The 18,110-nt window shown below is 41.2% G+C and overlaps 1 protein-coding gene across 3 annotated transcripts in view; it reads left to right on the top strand.

Moving 5' to 3' along the window:
* LOC135540174 (MYND-type zinc finger-containing chromatin reader ZMYND8-like) overlaps positions 1-18,110 on the top strand; it is a 38,050-nt gene that overhangs the window by 1,811 nt on the left and 18,129 nt on the right. For 2 of the 3 annotated variants that reach the window (XM_064966609.1, XM_064966605.1), the window contains exon 1: positions 16,455-16,596. The exons of the other annotated variant lie outside the window; for it this stretch is intronic. In XM_064966609.1, the coding sequence (XP_064822681.1) occupies positions 16,583-16,596 (14 nt within the window). In that variant the 5' untranslated portion in view covers positions 16,455-16,582. Of the gene's footprint in view, positions 1-16,454; positions 16,597-18,110 lie in introns of those variants that run through there. 3 annotated transcript variants of the gene reach the window in all.

The raw sequence follows: 18,110 nt of genomic DNA, 5'->3' as shown, positions 1-18,110 counted from the left end.
TTATTTGCTACATGAGGTTTATTTGATTGAATAGATGTTTCTTAATTCTTAGGTTGTTACGAGAGTATACTGACATCCTGCAACAACAACAAACAAAAAACTTTATATCGGAGTTGTCTTGAGATGGTTATGTATATTCATGGCTTGAGGCTAGTAGCATAGCATCTCTCAATTGAATACAGGCGGTTGCTGTCAACCACCCTCATCGAATATCCCAAAAAGTATTCAAATCATGAGATATATCCACCAATCCAAAGAAAGGATAGGCAGGAGCGAGATCGCCCGCAGTGCCACTTTGTGGACAACGACTCCCATTGTCAGGGCAGAGAGGCAAGTATCTTGTCTGTATATCGATAATCTTTGGTTGCGTTTAGTTGTTGAATCAAAATAAATCAAATTTTATTTGTCACATACACATGGTTAGCAGATGTTAATGCTAGTGTAGCGAAATGCTTGTGCTTCTAGTTCTGACAATGCAGTAATAACCAACAAGTAATCTAACTAACAATTCCTAATCTACTGTTTTATACACAGTGTAAGGGGATAAAGAATATGTACATAAGGATATATGAATGAGTGATGGTAAAGAGCAGCATAGGCAAGATACAGTAGATGGTATCGAGTACAGTATATACATGTGAGATGAGTATGTAAACAAAGTGGCATAGTTAGGGCGCTATTTCATTTTTGGATGAAAAACGTTCCCGTTTTAAACAAGATATTTTGTCACAAAAAGATGCTCGACTATGCATATAATTGATACCATTCGAAAGAAAACACTCTGACGTGTCCAGAAATACCAAGATATTCTCTGTGCGTGCCCTAGAACGTGAGCTTCAGGCAAAACCAAGATGAGATGGCATCCAGGAAATGACAAGGATTTTTGAGGCTCTGTTTTCCATTGTCTCCTTATATGGCTGTGAATGCGAGAGGAGTGAGTCAACCCTTTCTGTCGTTTCCCCAAGGTGTCTGCAGCATTGTGACGTATTTGTGGGCAGATCATTGGAAGATTGACCATAAGAGACCACATTTACCAGGTGTCCGCCCGGTGTCCTGCGCCGAAATTGGTGCGCAAAAGTCACCTGCCAGTATTTTTCCATGCGATACAGAGAGGAAAGCAAGCTTCCACGAACTGCATATCAATGAAGAGATATGTGAAAAAACACCTTGAGGATTGATTCCAAACAACGTTTGCCATGTTTCGGTCGATATTATGTAGTTAATCCGGAAAAAGTTTTACGTTGTAGGTGACTGAATTTTCGGTTCGTTTCGGTAGCCAGACGCAATGTAGAAAACGGAACGATTTCTCCTACACACAGACGCTTTCAGGAAAAACTGCGCATTTGGTATGTAACTGAGAGTCTCCTCATTGAAAACATCAGAAGCTCTTCAAAGGTAAATTATTTTATTTATTTGGTTATCTGGTTTTTGTGAAAATGTTGCGTGCTAAATGCTACTCAAAATGCTATGCTAGCTTTGCATACTCTTACACAAATTAGTCAATTTCTATGGTTCAAAAGCATATTTTGAAAATCTGTGATGACAGTGTTGTTAAGAAAAGGCTAAGCTTGAGAGCAGACGCATTATTTTGATTTTCAGAAATCGTTAACGTTGCGTTATGCTAATGAGCCTGAGGCTTTAGTCACAAACCCGGATCCGGGATGGGGAGTTTCAAGAAGTTAAAGTGGCTAGTGATACATGTATTACATAAGGATGCAGTCGATGATATAGAGTGCAGTATATAGGTATGCATATGAGATGAATAATGTAGGGTAAGTAACATTATATAAGGTAGCATTGTTTAAAGTGGCTAGTGATATATTTACAACATTTCCCATCAATTCCCATTATTAAAGTGGCTGGAGTTGAGTCAGTGTCAGTGTGTAGGCAGCAGCCACTCAATGTTAGTGGTGGCTGTTTAACAGTCTGATGGCCTTGAGATAGAAGCTGTTTTTCAGTCTCTCGGTCCCAGCTTTGATGCACCTGTACTGACCTCGCCTTCTGGATGATAGCGGGGTGAACAGGCAGTGGCTCGGGTGGTAGATGTCCTTGATGATCTTTATGGCCTTCCTGTAACATCGGGTGGTGTAGGTGTCCTGGAGGGCAGGTAGTTTGCCCCCGATGATGCGTTGTGAAGACCTCACTACCCTCTGGAGAGCCTTACGGTTGAGGGCGGAGCAGTTGCCGTACCAGGCGGTGATACAGCCCCGCCAGGATGCTCTCGATTGTGCCTCTGTAGAAGTTTGTGAGTGCTTTTGGTGACAAGCCGAATTTCTTCAGCCTCCTGAGGTTGAAGAGGCGCTGCTGCGCCTTCTTCACGATGCTGTCTGTGTGAGTGGACCAATTCAGTTTGTCTGTGATGTGTATGCCGAGGAACTTAAAACTTGCTACTCTCTCCACTACTGTTCCATCAATGTGGATAGGGGGGTGTTCCCTCTGCTGTTTCCTGAAGTCCACAATCATCTCCTTAGTTTTGTTGACGTTGAGTGTGAGGTTATTTTCCTGACACCACACTCCGAGGGCCCTCACCTCCTCCCTGTAGGCCGTCTCGTCGTTGTTGGTAATCAAGCCTACCACTGTTGTGTCGTCCGCAAACTTGATGATTGAGTTGGAGGCGTGCGTGGCCACGCAGTCGTGGGTGAACAGGGAGTACAGGAGAGGGCTCAGAACGCACCCTTGTGGGGCCCCAGTGTTGAGGATCAGCACTGAGAGTTCCAAACATATGTACTTTTCTTAACCCATCTAGTGACTAAATGACAGCACAAGTTTCAAGTATCATGCTAACTAGCCTTGGGTGTTAGCCTAGGAGAAGTTACAGGAGAGATTGGTGGGACCAAAGTAACAAAATGTAAAATGATGAACTTTTAAGCATTGTCTACTCTAGTTCATAGTGCTTTTATAACGTTAGAAAAGTATCAACAAGTGACTGAGTGTTTGAAAATTATATATGACATCATTAGAATTATGCCTTGGATCAGCTTCTCACAAACGTTTATCAACAGGTTAGTGGTTAAAAATATATATCTTTATGATTCTGGTTCGTCAATTACCTTATGTCAATCCATGGAAATGTGATGAGCATGATGAGTTTGCCGTTTGTGAAGAGAATAAAAACATTTGTTATATCAAGACACGAGGAGCGCGCATGACAAGGATAACATTGTCAAATTTATTTATAAAGCAGATGTCACAAAGTGCTGTACAGAAACCCAGCCTAAAACCCCAAACAGCAAGCAATGCAGATGTAGAAGCACGATGGCTAGGAAAAACTCCCTAGAAAGGCAGGAACCTAGGAAAAAACCTAGAGAGGAATTTGGCTCTGAAGGGTGGCCAGTCCTCTGCTGGCTGTGCCGGGTGGAGATAATAAGAGTACATGGTCATTTAAGGCCAGATTGATATTCAAGATGTTCAAACATCCAGCAGGGTCAAATAATAATCACAGTGGTTGTAGAGGGTGCAACAGGTCAGTACCTCAAGAGTAAATGTCATTTGGGTTTTCATAGCCAAGCAGTCAGAGGTCGAGACAACAGGTGCGGTAGAGAGAGAGAGAGAGAGTTGAAAACAGCAGGACAGATATTGTGCACTTCTCACCAGCTGTTACCTCCGTCCCAAGGCTGTGTTTCGCCCGCCCCATAGGCAGGTGCAAAATTAACGTTGCGGTAGATCTCTTCTATTTAATTTAAACTCATTTAGACTAGAAATAAAATTACTAGTAGAGGACATGTATAAGATATTTGTCATAAAATACGGTGTCTCTAGCTCTATCGATCTCTGAGCAATTAGGGGACTTTTGTCACAGTTCTCCCCGATGACAAGCATACTCATAACATGATGCAGCCACCACCATGCTTGAAAATAATTCAAATCAAATTTTATTGGTCACATACACATATTTAGCAGATGTTATTGCGGGTGTAGTGAAATGTTTGTGGAGAACAGTCCTCAGTGATGTGTTTTATTGGATTTTCCCCAAACATAACACTTTGTATTCAGGACAAAAAGTTAATTTCATGAACACATTTTTGGCAGTATTACTTTAGTGCCTTATTGCAAACCGGATGCATGTTTTGGAATATTTTTATTCTGTACAAGCATCCTTATTTTCACTCTGTCATTTATGTTAGTATTGCGGAGTAACTACAATCTTGTTGATCCATTCTTAGTTATCACAGCCATTAAACTCTACAGTGCCTTGCGAAAGTATTCGGCCCCCTTGAACATTGCGACCTTTTGCCACATTTCAGGCTTCAAACATAAAGATATAAAACTGTATTTTTTGTGTGAAGAATCAACAACAAGTGGGACACAATCATGAAGTGGAATGACATTTTTTGGATATTTCAAACTTTTTTAACAAATCAAAAACTGAAAAATTGGACGTGCAAAATTATTCAGCCCCTTTACTTTCAGTGCAGCAAACTCTCTCCAGAAGTTCAGTGAGGATCTCTGAATGATCCAATGTTGACCTAAATGACTAATGATGATAAATACAATCCACCTGTGTGTAATCAAGTCTCCGTATAAATGCACCTGCACTGTGATAGTCTCAGAGGTCCGTTAAAAGCGCAGAGAGCATCATGAAGAACAAGGAACACACCAGGCAGGTCCGAGATACTGTTGTGAAGACGTTTAAAGCCGGATTTGGATACAAAAAGATTTCCCAAGCTTTAAACATCCCAAGGAGCACTGTGCAAGTGATAATATTGAAATGGAAGGAGTATCAGACCACTGCAAATCTACCAAGACCTGGCCGTCCCTCTAAACTTTCAGCTCATACAAGGAGAAGACTGATCAGAGATGCAGCCAAGAGGCCCATGATCACTCTGGATGAACTGCAGAGATCTACAGCTGAGGTGGGAGACTCTGTCCATAGGACAACAATCAGTCGTATATTGCACAAATCTGGCCTTTATGGAAGAGTGGCAAGAAGAAAGCCATTTCTTAAAGATATCCATAAAAAGTGTCGTTTAAAGTTTGCCACAAGCCACCTGGGAGACACACCAAACATGTGGAAGAAGGTGCTCTGGTCAGATGAAACCAAAATTGAACTTTTTGGCAACAATGCAAAACGTTATGTTTGGCGTAAAAGCAACACAGCTCATCACCCTGAACATCACCCTGAACACACCATACCCACTGTCAAACATGGGAAGATGGATGGAGCCAAATACAGGACCATTCTGGAAGAAAACCTGATGGAGTCTGCAAAAGACCTGAGACTGGGACGGAGATTTGTCTTCCACCAAGACAATGATCCAAAACATAAAGCAAAATCTACAATGGAATGGTTCAAAAATAAAAATATCCAGGTGTTAGAATGGCCAAGTCAAAGTCCAGACCTGAATCCAATCGAGAATCTGTGGAAAGAACTGAAAACTGCTGTTCACAAATGCTCTCCATCCAACCTCACTGAGCTCGAGCTGTTTTGCAAGGAGGAATGGGAAAAAAATTCAGTCTCTTGATGTGCAAAACTGATAGAGACATACCTCAAGCGACTTACAGCTGTAATCACAGCAAAAGGTGACGCTACAAAGTATTAACTTAAGGGCGTTGAATAATTTTGCATGCCCAATTTTTCAGTTTTTGATTTGTTAAAAAAGTTTGAAATATCCAATAAATGACGTTCCACTTCATGATTGTGTCCCACTTGTTGTTGATTCTTCACAAAAAAATACAGTTTTATATCTTTATATTTGAAGCCTGAAATGTGGCAAAAGGTTGCAAAGTTCAAGGGGGCCGAATACTTTCGCAAGGCACTGTATAACTGTTTTAAAATCACCCTGAGTATGTCCCTTCCTCAACGGCAGCTGAGTTAGGAAGGGCCCCTGTATTTTTGTAGTGCCTGGGTCTATTGATACACCATCCAAAATGTAATTAAAAACTGCTCCATGCTCAAAGGGATATTCAATGGCTGCTTTTTTTAAAACCAATCTACCAATAGGTGCCCATCTTTGCGAACATTTGGCAAACGTCCCTGGTCTTTGTGATTGAATCGTTGCTTGAAATTCACTACTCAGCTAATAGATGTATGTGTGTGGTACAGAGATGGAGTAGACATTTAAAAATCATGTTAAACACTATTATTGCACACAGTGAGTCCATGCAACTTATGTGACTTGTTAAGCACTTTTTTATTCCTCAACTCATTTAGGCTTGCCATAACAAAAGTGTTGAATACTTATTGACTCAAGACATTTCAGTTTTATTTTTTTTATTTGACTGTAAAAATGTATCAAAACATAATTCCACTTCGACATTATGGGGTATTGTGTGTAGATCAGTGACACACAATCTCAATTTAACACATTTTAAATGCAGGCCGTAACACAACAAAATGTGGCAAAAGTCAAGGGTTGTGAATACTTTCTGAAGGCACTGTACCTATTGAAGATAAGTAATGTGAAGGCTGCATCACACACACACACACACACACACACACACACACTTGACACACAGACATGTTAGCAGGTACTCTTATCCAGAGCGACTTACAGAAGTGATTCCATACAACTCTGTAGTTCTACATACTGGTCCCCTGTGGGAAATGAACCCACAACCCACTCAATGCTGCTGTTCTTTTATACATTGTGAATTCGGAAAGAGTGGGACATCATAAAAACTGGGACAGCTTAATCCTGATGCATTTATTTATTGGTCTGACAAGAGAAAATCTAAACTATTGTCACTAAGCCCTTGCAGAGAAACCACACAATCAAAATCACATCACTTCATTGGTATGACATCATAGAGGTGGGCATAGCAATATTCCAACAGGTTTCTCACCCCGCAGAGTACACGGTAAGATCAGTGACATAGCTTTTTTCCTGTTTGAATGTTAAGGTTATAAAGCCATGTCATAAATAATGCACAGTGCCACATTGTGATTGTAACGTGCGTTGTTTGAAGGAGACCAAGGCGCAGAATAATTTGTGGTCATCATATTTATTAAATGAGAACCAGCAGCAAAATAACAAAGTGAAACCAAAACGACCGTACCGTTCCGTAGGCTACAAGAGCTGTACAAAAACAAGATCCCACAACATAGGTGGGGAAAAAGGCTACCTAAGTATGATTCCCAATCAGACAGCGATAGACAGCTGCCTCTGATTGGGAACCACACTTGGCCAAACACAAAGAAATACAAAACATAGAATGCCCACCCCTCATCACACCGTGACCTCACCAAATAGAGAAATTAAATGGCTCTCTAAGGTCAGGGCATGACAGTGATGTAAATGTGCATACTATTACTGGTTATTCAAAATACATGAAAAAGTTGCCAATTTTATATTTACATTTTATAATTTTGTCATTTTTTTAGTTGTCCTGCTTTCCCAACCATAGCTACAGTAGCTAAAGTAGGACAACATGAAGTAGATACATTGGGACAGTGTTATAGGCTTTTCCAATGGAGGTAAGAGATCCTGTACGTTGGTTAGGCAAGGCTCTGGTACTTGAAGTACTATATCTTGTAAAAAATGTTTATTGTGGTACTGTTATTAGTACTGATATTTGAGTGAATTCAGAAGTGGGACACTTTTTTCATTGCTGTCTTCTGTAACTTCTTCCGGCATCTATCCAAAATATTAGCCAACACATTATACATGTCTGAAATCCTCACTGTTTTCTATTCACACAAAATGTAATTGTCATTAGGGTACAAATAGAACTACACTACCGGTCAAATGTTTTAGAACACCTACTCATTCAAGGGTTTTTCTTTAATTTTACAATTTTCTACATTGTAGAATAATAGTGAAGACATCAAAACTATGAAATAACACATATGGAATCATGTAGTAACCAGAAATATGTGTTCAACAAATCAAAATATATTTTACATTTGAGATTCTTCAAATTGCCACCCTTGGCACACTCTTGGCATTCTCTCAACCAGCTTCATGAGGTAGTCACCTGGAATACAATTACCAAGTTAATTTGTGGAATTTCTTTCCTTCTTAATGTGTTTGAGCCAATCAGTTGTGTTGTGACAAGGTTGGGGGGGTATACAGAAGATAGCCCTATTTGGTAAAAGACCAAGTCCATATTATGTCAAGAACAGCTCAAATAAGCAAAGAGAAACAACAGTCCATCATTACTTTATGACATGAGGTCCGTCACTACGGAAAATTTTTAAAACGTTCAAAGTTTCTTCAAGTGCAGTCGCAAAAACCATCAAGCGCTACGATGAAACAGGCCCTCATGAGGACCGCCACAGGAATAGAAGACTCAGAGTTACCTTTGCTGCAGAGGATATGTTCATTACAGTTACCAGCCTCAGAAATTGAATTCCAAATAAATGCTTCACAGAGTTCAAGTAACAGACACATCTCAACATCAACTGTTCAGAGGAGACTGTGTGAATCAGGCCTTCATGGTCAATTTGCTGCAGAGAAACCACTACTAAAGGACACCACAATAAGAAGAAGAGACTTGCTTGGGCCAAGAAACACGAGCAATGAACATTAGACCGGTGGAAATCTGTTCTTTGGTCTGGAGTCCAAAAAGGAGATTGTTGGTTCCAATCACCATGTCTTTGTGATACGCGGTGTGGGTGAACGGATGATCTCCGCACGTGTATTTCCCACTGTAAAGAATGGAGGAGGAGGTGTTATGGTTTGGGTGCTTAGCTGGTGACACTGTCTGTGATTTATTTAGAATTCCAGGCACACTTAACTAGCATGTTTACCACAGCATTCTGCAGCGATACACCATCTCATCTGGTATAGGCTTAGTGGGACTGTCATTTATTATTCTACAATGTGGAAAATAGTAAAAATAAAGAAAAAACCTTGAATGAGTTGGTGTTCTTAAACTTTTGACCGGTAGTGTATAATAATGGTGTCCCAGTTTCTCTAACCTGCTGTCCCAGTCTACCAAATGTGAACTGAAAACATGGGTTTGACTCAGCGTACACAAATGTGTCATCTGTGAATATATCAACATGTTGTTTTTATGATTAGGAAACATGTTAAGGATTTCAGAAATGTATCTTGTGTTGCGCTAATATGTTGCATAGATTTCAAAAGAGGCTACAGAAGCTGGAAATGCAAAAAGTGGCCCACTTAAACGGAATTCACCCTACTATTTGTTCAACTGCCTTTATATACCTTTTCAACTGCCTTTATATTTGAAAGTCATACTTGACATAGCATATAAGCATTTTACTGCATCTTTTATACCTGATGTAAACTGTACTTGACAAAAAATAATTTGATACATATTTAATACAGACTTTTAAATATTCAATTAGTCATCATGTTCAACGTGATATTGGCATCAGTAACTGAGTTGTAGGGTTAGTCTTCAGTATACTTCACTTCGGCTGGCGAACCGAGCGAGAGTGCTCACATGAAAATACCTTAGCTTTAAAAACGAAAAAAAAAAAAAAAAACGGCAATAGTGCTGCTTGTCAATTTTAAGACGCCGTAGCCAGTATACACGTCCCCAAAACAGACTGAATTAATCTATGATAACTAAATAAATATTTCATTGATTTTTACGTTTTTGCCGATGAGATTTTAGTCGCGCAATTTTATATCGTACTAACATGTTTGGTTCAGTATTTATCAATGAAAAAATGTGCGTGAAGACGAGTAGTCTCTCGTTAAAGAGGAAGGCTTGCGCTACGGGGGCGAGCACATGCGCAGATCAAATACACTATTAAACTGTTTACATGTCCTAATAATTCGAAAGATCGATTAAAATACCTGGTTTTCTAAGCAACCTATGCTTACTTTGATTTTGACTTAAGGCCGATTAAGATAAGCAGACCACGGTGTTTACTTAACCATTTCCATACTCGGCCTACAGCCATCAACAGTTTAATATCGAATTATTAGTGTGCATGTGAAATGTAGCTCAGACAGCCCATAGCATAGTGCAGATCGAGCGCCCATGAACTATCGGTTGCCTAGGCTAGTTCAAATGTTGGTCGAATAGTAGGCATAGCCCAGTCTAATTTCAAGTGAGACTTTTGGTGAGTATTTTTCTCATATCGTCAGCGATACTTCTGAAAAGCTTTTTCAGCAGTTTAATTATTCTCAAACGAGCCAAGTAAGATTTCAGTTAATTATTATGCACCTGGCAATTAGCCTACTGCTAACGTTACCAGTTGAACTAATTAGCTTGGCCTAGTGTGGCTAGATATCCACGTGTGTGTGTGTATATATATATATATATTCAGCAAAAACAGAAACGTCCTCTCACTGTCAACTGCGTTTATTTTCAGCAAACTTAACACGTGTAAATATTTGTATGAACATAAGATTCAACAACAGAGACATAAACTGAACAAGTTCCATCGACATGTGACTAACAGAAATTGAATAATGTGTCCCTGAACAGGGGGGGTCAAAAGTAAGTCAGTATCTGTTGTGGCCACCAGCTGCATTAAGTACTGCAGTGCATCTCCTCCTCATGGACTGCACCAGATTTGCCAGTTCTTGCTGTGAGATGTTACCCGATTCTTCCACCAAGGCACCTGCAAGTTCCCAGATATTTTCAGACTCAATGGGATATAGATCAGGGCTCTTCGCTGGCCATGGCAGAACACAACATTCCTGTCTTGCAGGAAATCACGCACAGAACGAGCAGTATGGCTGGTAGCATTGTCATGCTGGAGGGTCATGTCATGATGAGCCTGCAAGAAGTGTACCACATGAGGGAGGAGGATCTCTTCCCTGTAACGCACAGAGTTGAAATTGCCTGCAATGACAACAAGCTAAGTCTGATGATACTGTGACACACTGCCCCAGACCATGACGGACCCTCCACCTCCAAATCGATCCCGCTCCAGAGTTCAGGCCTCTGTGTAACAGTCATTCCTTTGACGATAAACGCGAATCCGACCATCACCCATGGTTAGACAAAACCACGACTCATCAGTGAAGAGCACTTTTTGCCAGTCCTGTCTGGTCCAGCAACGGTGGGTTTGTGCCCATAGGTGACGTTGTTGCCGGTGATGTCTGGTGAGGACCTACCTTACAACAGTCCTACAAGCCCTCAGTCCAGCCTCTCTCAGCCTATTGTACGCAGTCTGAGCACTGATGGAGAGATTGTGCGTTTCTGGTGTAACTCGGGCAGTTGTTGTTGCCATCCTGTACCTGTCCTGCAGGTGTGATTTTCGGATGTACTGATCCTGTGCAGGTGTTGTTACACATGGTCTGCCACTATGAGCATGATCAGCTGTCCGTGTAGCGCTGTCTTAGGCATCTCACAGTACGGACATTAAAATCTATTGCCCTGGCCACATCTGCAGTCCTCATGCCTCCTTGCAGCATGCCTAAGGCACGTTCACGCAGATGAGCAGGGACCCTTGGATTCTTGTTTTTTAGAGTTAGTAGAAAGGCGTCTTTAGTGTCCTAAGTTTTCATAACCGTGATCTTATTGTCTACCGTCTGCAAGCTGTTAGTGTCTTAACGACCATTCCAGAGGTGCATGTTCATTAATTGTTTATGGTTAATTGAAGCATGGGAAACAGTGTTTAAACCCTTTACAATGAAGATCTGTGACGTTATTTGGATTTTTACGAATTATCTTTGAAAGACAGAGTCCTAAAAAAGGGACGTTTCTTTTTGCTGAGTTTATATACAGTCCCAGGCAAAAGATTGGACACACCTACTCATTCAAGGGTTTTTCTTTATTTTTTACTATTTTCTACATTGTAGAATAATAGTGAAGACATCAAAACTATGAAATGAGACATATAGGATCAGGTAGTAACCAAACATGTGTTAAACAAATCAAATTATATTTTATATTCTTCAAAGTAGCCACCCTTTGCCTTGATGACAGCTGTGCACACTCTTCATTCTCTCAACCAGCTTCACCTGGAATGCTTTTCCAACAGTCTTGAAGGAGTACCCACATATGCTGAGCACTTGTTGGCTGCTTCTCTTTCACTCTGCGGTCCAACTCATCCCAAACCATCTCAATTGGGTTGAGGTCGGGTGATTGTGGAGGCCAGGTCATCTGATGCAGCACTCCATCCCTCTCCTCTTGGTCAAATAGCCCTTACACAGCCTGTAGGTGTGTTGGGTCTTTGTCCTGTTGAAAAACAAATGATAGTCCCACTAAGCACAAACCAGATGGGATGGCGCATCACTGCAGTAAATAATTGTTTGTTCTTAGTTGGCTTGCCTAGTTAAATAAAGGTTAAATAAGAAAGTTGTGGTTTCTTTGCAGCAATACGACCGTGAAGGCCTGATTCACTCAGTCTCCTCTGAACAGTTGATGTTGAGATGTGTCTGTTACTTGAACTCTGTGAATCATTTATTTGGGATGCAATCTGAGGTGCAGTTAATTCTAATGAAATTATCCTCTGCAGCAGAGGTAACGCTGGGTCTTCCTTTCCTCATTAGAGCCAGTTTCATCATAGTTCTTGATGGTTTTTGCAACTGCACTTGAAGAAACCTGAAAAGTTCTTGAAATTTTCCACATTGACTGACCTTCCTTTCTAAGTAATGATGGATTGTGGTTTCTCTTTGTTAATTTGAGCTATTCTTGCCTTAATATGGACTTGGTCTTTTACCAAATAAGGCTTTCTTCTGTATTCCACCCCTACCTTGTCACAACACAACTGATTGGCTGAAATATGTTAAGAAGGAAAGAAATTACACTATTTTGCTTTGAACAAGACACACCTATTAATTGAAATGTATTCCAGGTGACTACCCCATGAAGCTGGTTGAGAGAATGCCAAGACTTGAATAATCTCATATGAAATATGAACACTTTTGTTTGGTTACTACATGATTCCATATGTGTTATTTAATAGTTTTGATGTCTTCACTATTATTCTACAACATAGAAAATAGTACAAATTAAGAAAAAACCCTTTAAGTAGTAGGTGTGTCCAAACTTTTGACTTATAATATATATACAGCTGACTAAATTGTTAATAGCCTTTGTCGTTTCAAAGAAGTATGACTTTAAATGGAAATGCATTTTTCTGTTGCAACTCGCTAAGAGGGCAGGGAGGGGTGACATCATGCAATGCCTTTTCACATTTGGCTCCACAAGAGGTCACTGTTCTCTTTCAGGTTCGGCAGAACAACAGCTCTTGGCAACACCTATTAATATATATATATATATATATATATATACTGCTCAAAAAATAAAGAGAACACTAAAATAACACATCCTAGATCTGAATTAATGAAATATTCTTATTAAATACTTTTTTCTTTACATAGTTGAATGTGCTGACAACAAAATCACACAAATTATCAATGGAAATCAAATTTATCAACCCATGGAGATCTGGATTTGGAGTCACACTCAAAATTAAAGTGGAAAACCATACTACAGTCTGATCCAACTTTGATGTAATGTCCTTAAAACAAGTCAAAATGAGTCTCCGTAGTGTGTGGCTTCCACGTGCCTGTATGACCTCCCTACAACGCCTGGACATGCTCCTGACAGTCTGTGGTGCAACGTGGCGTTGGTGGATGGAGCGAGATATGATGGCCCAGATGTGCTCAATTGGATTCAGGTCTGGAGAACGGGCGGGCCAGTCCATAGCATCAATGCCTTCCTCTTGCAGGAACTGCTGACACACTCCAGCCACATGAGGTCTAGCATTGTATTGCATTAGGAGGAATCCAGGGCCGCACCAGCATGTGGTCTCACAAGGGGTCTGAGGGTCTCATCTCGGTACCTAATGGCAGTCAGGCTACCTCTGGCGAGCACATGGAGGGCTGTGCGGCCCCCCAAAGAAATGCCACCCCACACCATGACTGACCCACCGCCAAACCGGTCATGCTGGAGGATGTTGCAGGCAGCAGAACGTTCTCCACGGCGTCTCCAGACTCTTTCACGTCTGTCACATGTGCTCAGTGTGAACCTGCTTTCATCTGTGAAGAGCACAGGGCGCCAGTGGCGAATTTGCCAATCTTGGTGTTCTCTGGTAAATGCCAAATGTCCTGCACGGTGTTGGGCTGTAAGCACAACCCCCACCTGTGGACGTCTGGCCCTCATTACCACCCTCATGGATTCTGTTTCTGACCGTTTGAGCAGACACATGCACATTTGTGGCCTGCTGGAGGTCATTTTGCAGAGCTCTGGCAGTGCTGCTCCTGCTCCTCCTTGCACAAAGGCGGAGGTAGCGGTCCTGCTGCTGGGTTGTTGCCCTCCTACGGCCTCCTCCACGTCTCCTGATGTATTGGCCTGTCTCCTGGTAGCGCCTCCATGCTCTGGACACTAAGCTGACAGACACAGCAAACCTTCTTGCCACAGCTCGCATTGATGTGCCATCCTGGATGAGCTGCACGACCTGAGCCACTTGTGTGGGTTGTAGACTCCGTCTCATGCCAGCACTAGAGTGAAAGCACCACCAGCATTCAAAAGTGACCAAAACATCAGCCAGGAAGCATAGGAACTGAGAAGTGGTCTGTGGTCACCACCTGCAGAACCACTCCTTTATTGGGGGTGTCTTGCTAATTGCCTATAATTTCCACCTGTTGTCTATACCATTTGCACAACAGCATGTGGAAATTTATTGTCAATCAGTGTTGCTTCCTAAGTGGACAGTTTGATTTCACAGAAGTGTGATTGACTTGGAGTTACATTGTGTTGTTTAAGTGTTCCCTTTATTTTTTTTAGCAGTGTGTGTGTGTATATATATATATATATATATCACAGCCAGATGTGATACACACATATATATACACATATATAATGTTTTACAGTCTATGGTCTACAAAGTGCCAACAATGAAGCTGTCTATTCAGGCAAAAGGGACGAGGCAAAATGTCTCACGGTTAATAAACTGGTACCCTGTGTAGTCTCAACAAATGCAATGTGGCATTCAGTGTACCTGTAACGGGTTTCTTGCGGTGAAGGAGAGGTGGACCAAAACGCAGCGTGGTTTCTATTCATGGTTCTTTAATGAACAAAACTATACATGAACAGACTAAGAAAACTATACATGAATAGACTAAGAAAACTATACATGAATAGACTAAGAAAACTATACATGAATAGACTAAGAAAACAATACAATAACGTGAAAACAGCCCTATCTGGTGCAAACACAGAGACAGGAACAATCACCCACAAAACCCAACACCAAACAGGCTACCTAAATATGGTTCCCAATCAGAGACAATGACTAACACCTGCCTCTGATTGAGAACCATATCAGGCCAGACATAGAAATAGACAAACAAGACATCCAACATAGAATGCCCACTCAGATCACACCCTGACCAAACAAAACATAGAACATACAAAGCAAACTATGGTCAGGGTGTGACAGTACCGATGAGGGCAAAAATGAAATGTTATCGGCACAGGGACCTAGGCACTACTGTACATTGTCAAACTGCAGAGAGGAATACCCTACATTTAAAAATTTCATTTCATTTGATTTCTCCTTTCTGCTCTAGGCTCCCGAGTGGCACAGCGGTCTAAGGCATTGCATCTCAGTGCAAGAGGCATCACTACAGTCCCTGGTTTGAATCCCAGCTGTATCACATCTGGCTTTGATTGGGAGATCCATAGGGCAATTTACAATTGGCCCAGCGTCGTCTGGGTTTGGCCGGAGTAGGCTGACATTGTAAATAAGAATTTGTTCTTAAGTGACTTGCCTAGTTAAATAAAGGTAAAGAAAAAAAATAGGCCACAGTTTAGTCTGTTTCTTTAAAGAAAATGTCCCTTAGGAAAGCAGACAAATCACAATTATAGTATTGTGTTAGTGGGGTAATAACATTGGAGTATTGGCCTACTGTTCAGGTTTGAAAACCTGATTAGTCAGACTTGCCAAAGAAACATAATTGGTAAATACCCATAGCATCACATAAAAAGTTCCTGCAATTATGTATTTATTTTATTATATAAAATCATCACTTATCTGTTCATAAAAAGTATATGTGACCACTTTAGAATGAGATGGCGCATAAGAACTTGGCGTTAACTTCTGTCTTCAAAATAGTAAGTCATCTACATTTTTTTTCTCTGTTTGCACTGTTATATAATGTGTTGATGTTCAGTTGGCTTTTGGACAAGTTCATCTCAGTTACAAGAGGGGGAAACTTTGCAGATCGACCTCACTGACTGTCTCACTGATTGTTTGCTCTCATGTATTTGTGCAACACTTTTTCACTGCGGAGAATTTTAGCTTAAGGGTGGGATCTATGAAACAGGCCTTTTCTGAAACATGTGGCCTTGGGCCTGTCCTGTATTCATGCCCCTGTTGCTGGATTTTGTGAAATACAACCAAATGTCCTTGTGATATAGACAGGTCAAGCATGGATTGCAGCACCATGTGGTTTTATTGGATGTTCTGTGCTGTGAAATGGTTTATTTTGTGATTTGGGCCTTGTTTCTCCCTCTGTCCACAACGCTTCTCCTGCCTGCCTGCCTGTGCAGAACAAAAGATTAGCAGTCAGGAAATGCCCCAGCCAATCAGCTGCAGCCTTACATCCTGCCAGTGAGAGCAGGCCACTCACAGCTTGGTATCTATCCTAGCAGCAGATCGGCCAGCCTGGAGAGCCGTGGCTGTGCTCTGAGCAGGGTGAGGACAGAGGGCTGTCCTCCATGTTTTAATAAGCATTGACATAAAACATTGAGTTTTTTAGCCATGCATCCACAGAGGTAAGCTTGCTTTTCATTATTTCACTTTAATAAGCTACCAGCTACTGTGTATGTTCTGTGCCTTGGGAATATAGGTTTGTCTCAGGGAGAGAGGGGGAAGAGTCCCCACAGCACAGTAGTGGAGCCTGGCAGGAGAGCAGAGTACAGCACAGCAGGCTGCCTCTGCTGGTTATGTCTCTGATCACATACGGGTCAGCCTGTTTTACTACCTTTTTACAGAATATAGCATGGCAAGAGGAATATATTCCTGTTGGAATAAGGAACAGGATTTATCTGTTTGGCTTGGCTGTCAGGTTGTAGGGGTTTATGACTGTCACAGGCCTGTACAGTCAAAATGGAAGGTGTGGGGAGGTGAGAGCTGTAACATTCAAGATGGGATCCCAGTGGATTTAACAGATGGTAAAGAGACAGCTCAGCAATGACAGCACAGCAAGAATGATTTAGGCCTTAGTGGTATTAGAGCAGGGCACTGCTTTTAATCATATGCCCTTTTAAGCAGGAAAGCAATCTTTATCTTTACAAGAGCAACTATTAAAAAGGCATACTCTCATGGCTGTACAGTCTTTTTCCAGACTACTGTTTATATCTACAGGTTTTAGCATGTTTAATTATTGAACGGGATTTGTATATTGAACAACTAACTAAAATATCTCTGAATGTTAGATTATATTCCTCAAAGGTTTAGTATCTGGTGAGAAAATCTGCCTAATGGTCTTTTTCAGTTCACTGCTTTCTCTTTGCTCTGAGTGGCAGCCATTTCAGAGAGCTTCCCCTTTCTGTGCCTTGGCTCTAGGCACTCTGGGTGATATCAAGTGAAGCCTGACGACGGGAAGCAGGGCTGTTTCAGACAGCCTTGGACAGAAAAATATCATTATCCCAGGAAGGATATAAGAATATTTAATTCTGTAGTGGAACTCATATAATTCACACACATAGTTCAATGCTGTATGTCGGCAGATGTTTTGTCAACAACCATGCAAACTATCATATTATTCCTGAATTTCTGGCATGTAACGCCAATTGCCTCTAATTCATGGAGTCAAAACACATGACTTTTTACCGTACAATGGTTCTTCTTAATGAATTGAATGGAGAGCAAACCTTTTCATTCAGTGCCTTTTTGTGAATGGTCTTTGGTAATGCCCATAATCTCTTCATTCCTGTCTGGCGTGAGGATTTGAGGTGCTGCCACCTACTTAACCCATTGATAGACGCTAAGTACCTTTAGCGCCCATTGATCAATGTATCTTCTTCTTGGCAGACTTTTGTTAACTTTTACAGCAAGGTCAGGTATAACAGTTGTTTTGGAAACATAAGAAACGTATATTTCATATCAGCGAGAAATACTTTTCTAAACACAAAAGGTTCAATTAATACACACCTTTTTATTAGTATTCCCACACGGCCATTTCGCCATGTTACAGGGCTTTTCAAGGAAGACCGACAGAAAACAAAGGTGACCACCTGTGCTAAATAGCTATCTACCGTGCACCTGTGTGTCAGCATAACTGGAG

This window comes from Oncorhynchus masou, chromosome 5 (assembly GCF_036934945.1).
Source record: "Oncorhynchus masou masou isolate Uvic2021 chromosome 5, UVic_Omas_1.1, whole genome shotgun sequence".
Taxonomy (NCBI): Eukaryota; Metazoa; Chordata; class Actinopteri; order Salmoniformes; family Salmonidae; genus Oncorhynchus; species Oncorhynchus masou.
Note: the sequence above shows the minus strand (reverse complement) of the source record. Positions and strands in the feature narration are given on the sequence as shown.